The following is an 11,687-nucleotide window of genomic DNA, read 5'->3' on the forward strand; positions in this document are numbered from 1 at the left end:
CTAAGGGTTATAGTATACATTTTTTCCCCTGTGATAGAGAATTATTATAGAGAATTCCATAAAAATATGAGAGGAGTAAAAACTGTCCTGCGTCTCAATGGCCATGTGATCCTGAGAGCAACCGTCACTGTGTTGTCAAAGAGTACATCTGTTGCCTGTGGTCCTCAACTTCTACCTCATTAGAGTTGGTTTTTAATCTTGTCAGGACACTTCTTTAGACTTGTACAAGGGCTCAGTGAGTAAACATAACACGTAAGTCAACATAATGGTTGGTATGATTACATTGGACTACAATTTACTACCCACACCCAATAGATTAGCACAATCATGCAGGATAAACAAGAAGGGATTTGGGATAACTAGAGGACAGATTGATATGCTAATGTGGCATGATATTTTTAACAATATCTACCATTCAGTTGCTTGCAAGATGTGTTGGTATTATAGTGCAATTCCTCTAACTGAAAACCTCCCATTTTTACATTCCTTACAAGAAAACTGTGCCACCAGGCTCTAACTGCATACCTGGTATATCTCCTTTTTACGGTCAATTGTCAATGATGCTCCAGTGGGATTGCCACCATTTGGAATGGTGTACAGGAATTTGGGAGTGTTGTTGTATTTTCTGACATCTTCTGGGCTCCACCTGGAAAGAATTTCTTCCAGGGCTTTTGGAATAATACCATGTTGGTCACTGGGAACATTGATTATGTTGCAGCCTAATGGTTTTAGCTGTTGATTTATGGAAAAACAGAACAAAACAAAGAAAACAGGAGGTGAATCTCAATTACTGTCGGTAATTCTGAAATTAAGATTATATCACTGATGTTACAGAACCTCAGCAATGCAGTGTCTTCACTTCCATCTAGATTTAACTGGCCAGTTTTAAATCAGTTGCATTGATTTCAAACTTGATTACCTCATGATTCAAGGGAAAGTTTCTCTGGACATACTGTATAACCCTCAGAACACAAGTTCACCAGATCACCTTGTGTTGCCAATATTTAAATCCAGTTATATAGACTTTGATAAGGAACTAGGTCAGTCCAAGATAAATTATTATTATATGCCTGCCTATGAGAATCAGGCACATGGCATCACATCTGAAGGAGCCAAGAAAGTCATCATGGATTGTACACCAGTAGAATTTCTCACATTTCAACATTCCAATGAAAAAATACAGATGAGCCTGAGGTCTCTGAACAGGGCTATTTCATTTCTTATTTATAATTAGAATGCAGTTAGAGAGGAACTGACAGAAATATAAGCTGCTCTCCCCTGGCAAAGGAAAGAAGAATAACTGCTCTGAAGGGCTGTGTCTACACTGGCATCCCTTCCAGAAAAGGGATGCTAATGTAGCACTTTGGAATAGGCAAATCCGCGGGGGATTTAAATATCCCCCGCGGTATTTGCATTAACATGGCTGCCGCTTTTTTCCGGCTTGGAGATAAGCCAGAGAAAAGCGCCAGTCTAGACGTGATTCTCTGGAAAATAAAGCCTTTTCCGGAGGATCTCTTATTCCTACTTTCAAGTAGGAATAAGAGATCCTCCGGAAAAGGCTTTATTTTCCGGAGAATAACCTCTAGACTGGCGCTTTTCTTCGGCTTATCTCCAAGCCGGAAAAAAGCGGCAGCCATGTTAATGCAAATACTGCGGGGGATATTTAAATCCCCCGCGGATTTACCTATTCCAAAGTGCTACATTAGCATCCCTTTTCCGGAAGGGATGCCAGTGTAGACACAGCCACAGGGTATTATGTTTAGCAGTGATTCAGAGATTTCAATAATGTTAGTGATAACCAGGGACAAATAGCAATGTGCAAAGTTACGGCAAAAATTAACAAAAGTCCCTGTAGTTTTATTTCTATAGAATTCCTATTTTGTACTCTTTAGCTCTGTATTTATCAGGCTATAAATGGACTGTTATTGAAACAATAAAACCTTCAATAAGTGTATGGTCCCACAGCATAATCAAATAAAAAATATAGCATACCACATAGTACTACTCAGATCATTTTTTGGAATCTGGTAAAGCTGAAATATTAAGCAATGCAGGATTTATTCCAGCATTTCCCCAATCTGTATCTATTAAGCATTACAGGGCTATATTGAATTCAACAGGTGCATATTACTCCATGAAAGCTAGTGTCATTTAAGAGTTACTTCTCTGACTTGCTCTCATTGTCTCATATGCTGGGAGATCACTTGCATATACGTTCCAGGCCCGTCCCCATTTTATCCAATTACAGACACAGAGCACTAAATCAGGTCATTAAATAATTAAGACGGGCACATTCAGAACCTAAAACATGAGGAAACTCACTGATCATATACTTGCATTTAGACTGACTTGAATCAGAAAGATTTCTTCTCTTCTCCGTATTATGATTCTATGTAGAAATCTAGGCTTATGGTGAAGTAGGCCCCAGGAATAAAAGACTGTGTCATGGGGCAAACATTTGCTAAGTGTCTAAATTAGCATTTACAACTGTATTAGTTCACCACTGCAAATTAATATAAGTCGAAATTCAATAAAAAACTCTAGTCTGAATGACAAGTTAGATGTATTTAGCAACAGTGAGATGCAACCCATACTTCATAAGAATGTATTGTGTCCCAAGTTGGTGATTGTTGTAATTTTCACAACTTTTCATAGTTAAACACTACTCACAGCAGCTAGAGTTCCAGGATAAGTGGGTGCATCCAAAAGGATGTTGTCTCCAGGGTTAATAAGCATCTCAAACACCTACAAAATGGAAATGATTTACTTTACAAAACAGTACCATTTTACTACACATTCTGCATATTGCTCAAGGATGTTAAAATGTGGTTAATTGACTAGTTGATGAAATTTCCATCGATTAGTCAATAGGCACTTCCGCTGGGGCTCTTGTACATTTCAAAGGAGGAATGCGGAACTCCATGTACAGCCTAGGACCAGCGGGAAGTCCCGCTGACTCTGGGCTCCATGCAGCTTTCCTGCTTTGAAATGCACAAGAGTCCCCAGCAGGGTCTCTTGTGCATTTCAAAGCCGTGGAGCCTGGAGTTAGTGGGGGATTCACAGTCCCTCACTAGTCCTGGGCTCCATGCAATGCTGCCTGCTGCTAGGAGCCTGGGGTCAGCTGGGGACTCCGCAGTTGACCCTGGGTTCTCTGGCACTTCCCCGGAACTCGGGGTCAGCTCTCCAGCTGACCTCGGGTTCCGGGGAAGTGCTGCGCTGAGCCCGGGATCAACTGGGAGTCCCCAGCTGACCCCGGGCTCCCCTGCACCTCTGAAAGGCGCAGAGGCAGCAGTTTCAAAGGGGCAGCCGCTGCACAGCTAAGATCAGCTGGGGATTGATCCCAGGTTCTGGGGAAATGCCGCAGGGAGCCTGAGGTCAGCTGGGAAGCCCCCAGCTGACCCCAGGCTCCACGGCTGCCCCTCTGAAATTCCAAGGCGACGTTTCAAAGGGACAGTCCACAGCACAGCTGATCCACGGAAACCCCCCCCTCACATTTAACATTCTGTCGTATTACAAAAGAAGTTTCAGTTATAGAAAGGGTTAACTAGCCAGGGGTGGTACGGTAAGTATCTGTAAGAAGAACAGTCAATCAAAAACTAATTTACTTGGAACAATATCCTACTGCAAACCTATCTTAACTCTAATTCAATTACAATATTACATTCTTTTACTAAACTCTTAGAATCCTTTGCTACAGGATTATTAAAGAAAATGTCTTATGATACTTTCTCTTTTCACTAATAAAGATCCTAGAAAATTTTGTGAAATCATGGGAGACGATTAAGCATGACAAAGTTTTGCCCCAACTTCCAGTAACTTTCTCAGATATGGTACTTAATATATCATTTCCTTAACAAGCCACTCTTAATAACTGTAATCCTTGAGCAGGTATACTTTTCCTATGCAATGAAACGAAATTCAAGTGACAAAGTAAACTTCTATTTAAAGCAACAGGTAAATTACATTTAACAGAAGCCAGAATGTATTCTGGTTTTAGTCTTACTTTAGACAAGCCTTCCTGGCTGCCTGTGGTAACACATATCTCCATTTGGCCCTGTTCAGGACTGTAGTTGGCAGTGGGAGGACTGTGGAGACTCTTCTGTAAATCCTTTAGCCAGGACAATAATTCAGGAATTCTGAAACACAGATTTTCTTGCTCATCATTATAATCTTGATTTACAACTTACTACTGTACGGCTGTTTTAAATCTCTCTCAAATTTAGCGTAAATTGCCACCCAAATTGTTTCTCTGTTACTCTGCCCCAGGGACTCAAGAGCAGCTGGGGTGCTGCTGGGTTGGTCCTGCAGCCCCGAGGAGCGGTGCTATGGGACCAACACGGCAGCACGCCAGCTGCTCTGTCCCTGGCTTCCCCGATTCAGCTGCTGGTCAGTTTCAGCAGCGGCTGAATCGGGGAAGCCAGGCGCAGAGCAGCTCCAATTGTCCGGCTGCCCGGAGCACTTCTGGGTTCCTAATGGTGCAAAAGACCTAAAAAAGAGTCACCGTGGCTTAACCACCATGTAAAAGAAGCAGTGAGGGACAAAAAGGTATATTTTAAGAAGTGGAAGTCCAATCCTAGTGAGATAAATAGAAAAGAACATAAACACTGTCAAATCAAGTGTAAAAATGTAATAAGCAAAAAAAGATTTTGAGGAACAGCTAGCCAAAAATTCAAAAAGAAATAAAATGTTTTTTAAGTACATTAGAAGCAGGAAGCCTGCTAAAAAACCTGTGGGTCCCCTAGATGATTGAGCTATAAAAGGAGCAATCAAGGACGATAAAGCCATTGCGGAGAAACTAAATGATTTCTTTGCTTCAGTCTTCATGGCTGAGTACATTGGGGAGATTCCTGAATCTGCACCGTCCTTTGTGGGTGATGAATCTGAGGAACTGTCCCGGATTGAAGTGTCATTAGAGGAGGTTTTGGAACAAATAGAAAAACTTAATGTTAACAAATCTCCGGGACCGGATGGCATTCATCCAAGGGTTCTAAAAGAACTCAAATGGGAAATTGCTGAGTTATCATCTGTGGTTTGTAACCTATCCTTTTAATCGGCTTCCGTACCTAATGACTGGAAGGTAGCCAACGTGACACCAATATTTAAAAAAGGCTCTAGAGGCGATCCTGGCAATTACAGACCGGTAAATCTAACTTCAGTACCGGGCAAATTAGTCGAAACAACAGTAAAGAATAAAACTGTGAAGCATGTAGAAGAACATAATTTGTTGGACAAAAGTCAACATGGTTTCTGTAAAGGGAAATCCTGTCTTACTAATCTATTAGAGTTCTTTGAAGGGGTTAACAAACATGCGGACAAGGGGGATCCAGTAGATATAGTATACTTGGATTTTCAGAAAGCCTTTGACAAGGTCCCTCACCAAAGGCTCTTGTGTAAATTACATGGCCATGGGATAAGAGGGAAGGTGCTTTCTTGGATTGAGAACTGGTTAAAAGACAGGAAACAAAGGGTAGGAATAAATGGTAAATTTTCAGATTGGAGAGGGGTAACTAGTGGTGTACCCCAAGGGTCAGCCCTGGAACCAATCCTTCTCAACTTATTCATAAATGATCTGGAGAAAGGGGTAAGCAGTGAGGTAGTAAAGTTTGCAGATGATACAAAACTGTTTAGGATAGTCAAGACAGAAGCAGACTGTGAGGGACTCCAAGAAGATCTCACCAAACTGAGTGATTGGGCAACAAAATGGCAAATGAAATTTAATGTGGATAAGTGTAAAGTAATGCACATCGGGGAAAAATAACCCCAACTACACGTACAGTATGACGGAGGCAAATTTGGCTACGACAAATCAGGAATGAGATCTTAGAGTTATCGTGGATAGTTCTCTGAAAACTTCCACACAGTGTGCAGCGGCGGTCAAAAAGGCAAATAGGATGTTAGGAATTATTAAGAAAGGGATAGAAAATAAGACACAGAATATCTTACTGCCCCTGTATAAAACTATGGTACGCCCACATGTTGAATACTCTGTACAGATGTGGTCTCCTCACCTCAAAAAAGATATTTTGGCCTTGGAAAGGGTTCATAAAAGGGCAACTAAAATGATTAGGGGTTTGGAACGGGTCCCATATGAGGAGAGGTTAAAGCGACTGGGACTTTTCAGTTTAGAAAAGAGGAGACTGAGGGGGATATGATAGAGGTATATAAAATCATGAGTGGTATGGAGAGGGCCGATAAAGAAAAGTTATTTTAATTATTAGTTCCCATAACAGAAGAACTAGAGGACACCAAATGAAATTAATGGGGAGCAGATTTAAAACTAAGAAAAGAAAGTTCTTCACACAGCGTGTAGTCAACCTGTGGAACTCCTTGCCAGAGGAGGCTGTGGAGGCTAGGACTATAATAGAGTTTAAAGAGAAGCTAGATAATTTCATGGAGGTTAGGTCCATAAAAGGCTATTAGCCAGGGGATAAAATGGTGTCCTTGGCCTCTGTCTGTCAGAGGCTGGAGAGGGATGGCAGGAGACAAATCGCTTGCTCATTGTCTTCGGTCCACACTCTATGGGACACCTGGTGCTGGCCACTGTCGGTAGACAGGATACTGGGCTAGATGGACCTTTGGTCTGACCCAGTCCAGCCGTTCTTATGACCATTAGGAGTGCTGGAGCATTGGATGCTGGACCAATGGAGTTTTACTGTAGCTTGCTGAACTAGAAAAGTAAAAGAAAAATGCTTTGGGATCAAATAAATTTTCATTTTGTTTGAATTTTTAACCCTTTAAACCTTTGTAACACGCAGTCACAGTTAGGCTACATCTATACTGCAGTGCTATTTTGGTATCCCGAAATAGCTATTCTGTGTATTTTGAGCGTGCCTGTTATTTCGAAATATAACGGACTTGCTATTCCAATGTCCCTGTAAATCTCATTCTACAAGGAGTAAGGGACATTTTGGAATAGCTATTTATTTAAAAAAAAGTGCTGTGTAGACAGCGCCAAATTTCAAAATTAGCTATTTCAAAATTAACTCGAAATAAGCCTGCATTTTGCGTAGCTCAAATTGCGCATCTTATTTTGAGAAGTGTAGACACACCCTTATTGTCCCTGGACTCAGGCCTCTCAAATATTCTTTGATGTTACCCAATAAATATTGGTACTTGTCAATTCATTCCTCACTCACAAATAATCATCATTTTCTACTTCAAAAACCATTATTTACAGACAAGGAAAATTAAACTAAATTATTTTTTTTGTAAAGATCAACCGTTAAAACATGATTCTTGGTCCCTGATAGAATTATTTATTGTTTTCATGAGTACCCTGCTGACGCAGAGTACTGGAGGGCTCTCTTCATCAAATCCTCCCCAATATGCACAGAAGTGCCATCTCCAGTGGTAATAGTGGCCATCTTAAATGGGAAAGTGTTCGGGTTCGGTACTCCTCCAGCCAAGGAAATTAGTGAGGGGGGAGACTTCTGCATCAATTCAGCTAGTGAAAGAAAAGGAAGAAAACCTCCATTATACATCAAACTACTCAAGATATATCCCATTTCCCCATTCCTTCATTTTTTATATAATGTAAATGGAACCTGCAAAAGAAAAGTTAATGAAGTCTTTATAGAGATCAGGCATGCCAACACTTATCATATATTTTCTTGGCTGACTGAAAAATACCTTGTAAGCTCTCTCAATCATTAACTGAACAGGTATGTATGGGGAATCTTCTAGAACTACAAAAAAGATCTAAATTTTACCCTCAGGTGCATCACAATGCCTAATGCAATGAAATGGCAACTGCCACCATACACCCAGGGTAGAATTTGCTCCACCGTGAGCAGGTGACAGGATGTAGGCCAAAAGCAGTTGGGGGTGTGTTGTTAGCCTCTGAGTTTGCAACTGTCTCCATTCAAGCCTCCGCTGGTAATACAGGAGCAGGCTTCTATGTTTTTCTGCCTTGTAGAACAATCAACTATCAACACTGTACAGTGTACATCAGTGTTTCTTAAACTATGTTCTGCAGAACACTGGTGTTCCGTGAACAACTCGCAGGTGTGCTGCGACCTCTTCTTTGTTTTTGTTACTTTTTTGTTTTTGTCTTTTTTTGTGTGACAACAGTTTTGTTTTTTAAAGAAAACTTTCATAGGTGTTCCGCCTAAAAAAATCTTATTGTTTGGTGTTTCATGGTCTCAAAGAGTGTAAGAAACACTGGTGTATATCTACTGCCAGGTGCTCAGTGGGACAAGTAAGAAAGAGTGAAACAGGAATTACTCAGCATATTGTTATTGCTCATAAGGTCTAGAGTAACTTATAAGAGTAAATGGTGGATTCTCTGTAAACTTGAAGTCTTTAAATCAAGATTTGAGGACTTCAGAAATTCAACTAGATATTATGAGCCTATATGAGGGGATGCGTGGGGTTCTGTATACTGGAGATCAAGGCCTGCCGGTGAAGGGAGGAGAAGAAAGCGGGCAACTATCCCAGGGCCTGCTGATAGGAACAGCCAGGAGCTCCAGGCCGTTATGTGTCCCAGGCCCTATAAATCGCTGCTTGAGCTTGCACCTGCCCCTTCTAGAGCACAGAGCAGAGCTCTCCTCTACCTTGCCCAGGGCCCAGTAAGGCTGTTGGCCCAGCTCGGGAAATCAGACCAGATAATCATAATGGCCCCTTCGGGCGAAAGACGTTTCCTTCAAGCGACAGGCTAAGGCAGTCAGAAGTGTGAGCAAAGATGAGACTGATTGTCAGGAGGACTTACTCTTGAATTCAAGTTACTAACAATCAATTGGTCTTTACAATTTCAGCAATAAAAATCAAAACAATAGCTACAACTCCAGAGTGGAGGCATTGGCAGAAATATTTTCTGCCATGCATTTAAAAGAATTAATATGTTGCTGTTTCCATGTCTTTTTTCTGTTTGGGGTGGTTTCACTGGGTACTACGTATATTCATTTTATGGATCAAAGGCAAACTATCTCAGTTATGCATCAGAGGCATAGCCGCTTTAGTTTGGATCTGCAAAAGCGACAAGGAGTCCTGTAGCACCTTATAGACTAACAGATGTATTGGAGCATAAGCTTTCATGGACAAAGATCTACTTTGACGAAGTGGGTCTTTGCCCATGAAAGCTTATGCTCCAATACATCTGTTAGTCTATAAGGTGCTACAGGACTCCTTGTCACTATCTCAGTTATGTCAGCCTTTATCCACTGAAAGCAAATAAGGCACACGCAATATTTATTACTGTGCATATATTAATCATCTTATAACCGCTCACAGTTTTTGTGTAAGACTATGCTGGTATTTATCTGCAATGTCATAGATGAGTTCAGAAGACAGGACAACACAGTTCAGGAACTGTCAGGTGAGGGGAGTAGTCAGTGTGTACTCACTCAGAAGTCTTATTGGTGATGCCTTTCTTGCTGCACTTACTGCTGTGATGAATTGAGAGTAATTCATGTCTATAGGACAAGTAGCAATTCAGTCAATAATTAAACAGGATACAACAGGCTAGAAAAAGGAAGGGAAAAGGAAACAACATTTTTCAATATGGCTCATGACACTGGATTGTATACACACAGAAATATTCACCAGTAAAAAACTTTCAACAAATCTGTTTAAATGTGCCATTTAGTAAGATAATTAAAATGAGGCAAGATCTTAGTTAAGCTCACAATTTAATTACATTAAAACAAATGCCCCTCAAAATGATTCCAAATAGCTTTAATAAAAATTTCGTAATGAATGTTAAAATGTTATACTTTTAAAAAGCACATGGAATCATTCTCAGAGGACAAGGCAGTACACTGCATTTATATATAAACAGAGTAAATATGGGCATATGCTTACATTCTCTCACACACACAAAAAGCCTTGCAGCTGGTACACAATTACCAGTTTTTATTGTGCTTGGAGACAAGCTAGCCACTAGCTAGACTGAACACATGTGGAGGAACTGGACTCTAGCTGCAACTGCAGAACATGGGATCATAATTCAAAGTCCCTCACCCCATGGTCCGTCTATGGATCGTGCGGTGTCATGTTTGTTAATCACTAACTGGTTGTTTTTCCAGTTATTTTTTGCAGGGGTTTTTTTTTAAAGATCGTACTTCATTTCTTGGCTTGGGGGCGGGTGGCTTTTGCATTTTAGAGTCGTCAATCCGGAGAAAGAGGTCAGCTTTTCTCTAGTGTTCTCTGTCTTTGTTCCCCTCTCTGTGTAAACAGCCCCCTTTCGGCTGGTGCCTTCTCTCTTATTTTCTTGACACACGCCCCCGCGCCCACCCTCCGCCTGCCGAGGCCGGCCGGTGTGCAGTGAGCAGCAGCCATGCTGCGGGCGGCTTCGCTGCTGCTGCTGCCCCCGCTCCATCCGGGGCCGGCTCCGGCAGGGCGCGCACGCACTGACCGTGCTCCGCAGCCGGGCCGGTGCTCCGCAGAAAGTGAAACTCTCCGTTTTTTTCGACCGTTGCGTTACAGCGGCGCCACCAGCTCTCGCGGGCGCAGCTTTGTCGTTCGCGGGCGGCTGGGACCCCCCCTCTCCGCGCGCAGGCTCGGCCCTGCTGGATGCTGGCAGCGCTTCAGGCGCGGGCACTGCGCAAAGCGTCACGCGCCCACCCAAGGTGGACACGTGCAGCCCAGTGCAACTCACCGCTGGGAGCGTGAGACCCCGCTGCAGTGTTCAGCTCCTGCTCAGTGGCCGCGTAGGGCAGCTGTGTGCGCAGGGCTGGGAGGCTGGGGAGTGACCGTGAAAAAGCAAAGGGAGAGATCAGAGTTCAGGCCAGGCTTAAATAAAGAAAAGACTAAAATTAGAAGTTAGGTTGAGGCCGTTGCAGATATGTTGGGGGCGGGGGCAAGGCAGCAACTTTAACCATGATTCCAGGGGCTACTTGGGAACCTGAAAACTTCTGATGTTTGCAGGAAATTAGCTGACAGGAACAAATTGCTCCTAAAACCTATATAAAGAGAGAAGTTATAGTAAACACCAGTTAAAGCCATATTTTAAGTTAATTTGTAAATGTAGAACAATTAACAGGAAGCTATTTCCAATCACAAATCTTGAGGTGTCAGTTTGAGAGCCTTAGATCAGAAAACCAAGTTTGATACTTTGTATGCTATCTTTTAATAGAGGTAAATAAAACCTGCTTACCTGAGTTTTATGGTCCAAATTGTGAAGAGGAGAATGAGAGTTAGTTTCTTCCAGGCATGTTTTAAATTAAGTAAATTACTAAAACAAACCCCCTAAAATAGTTGCCAGATTTCTACTGAATCAATAGTCCAATCACCAAAACAAAACAAACAACCCTTCTAGTCCAAAATTATGTTAATCTATTTATGAAAACAATTTTTTGTATTACCACATTGGTCTATACCTTTTAAAAAGAACCACTATTTAGAGTATAATTTAATGAGGGATGTTAGGAGGAGAGATCTATAGCAAACAAATATTGCCAGCAAAATCTTGGTGTGGGTTTATATGAATATTTATTAATAAATAGAAAGGATTGGAAGGAGGTTCTTAGTGTGTTGTTGTAATGATTTGTGAGTAAACATCACCTTCATGCAATTCACTCAAGTTTGTGAGACTCTGCCATCCTCAGAAATATTAAAAGGTAAACAAGAGCTAAGATGATTTAACAGTTGGAAGAGAAGGACATGCAGCACTACAGACACACAGCTATAAACATTTCATTAAAATGGCCATCTGCTTAGAGCAGCATTTGTTTGTTCTGCACATATAAAGG

The 11,687-nt window shown here is 41.6% G+C and overlaps 1 protein-coding gene across 5 annotated transcripts in view; it reads right to left on the bottom strand.

Annotated features, from left to right (window-relative positions):
• Window positions 1-10,716, bottom strand: part of LOC102463594 (kynurenine/alpha-aminoadipate aminotransferase, mitochondrial) — a 29,898-nt gene extending 19,182 nt beyond the window's left edge. Inside the window, exons 1-6 of one of the 5 annotated variants that reach the window (XM_006111669.4) lie at window positions 10,595-10,716; window positions 9,342-9,459; window positions 7,276-7,444; window positions 4,004-4,136; window positions 2,671-2,745; window positions 526-732 (exon numbers count right to left, since the gene is read on the bottom strand). In XM_006111669.4, coding sequence (XP_006111731.1) covers window positions 526-732; window positions 2,671-2,745; window positions 4,004-4,136; window positions 7,276-7,444; window positions 9,342-9,408 — 651 coding nt within the window. In that variant the 5' untranslated portion in view covers window positions 9,409-9,459; window positions 10,595-10,716. The other 4 variants (XM_075930199.1, XM_006111668.4, XM_006111671.4 and 1 more) reach the window with 4 other exon arrangements.
• Window positions 10,717-11,687: the final 971 nt, after the last annotated feature.

This window comes from Pelodiscus sinensis, chromosome 5 (assembly GCF_049634645.1).
Source record: "Pelodiscus sinensis isolate JC-2024 chromosome 5, ASM4963464v1, whole genome shotgun sequence".
NCBI classification, from domain to species: Eukaryota; Metazoa; Chordata; order Testudines; family Trionychidae; genus Pelodiscus; species Pelodiscus sinensis.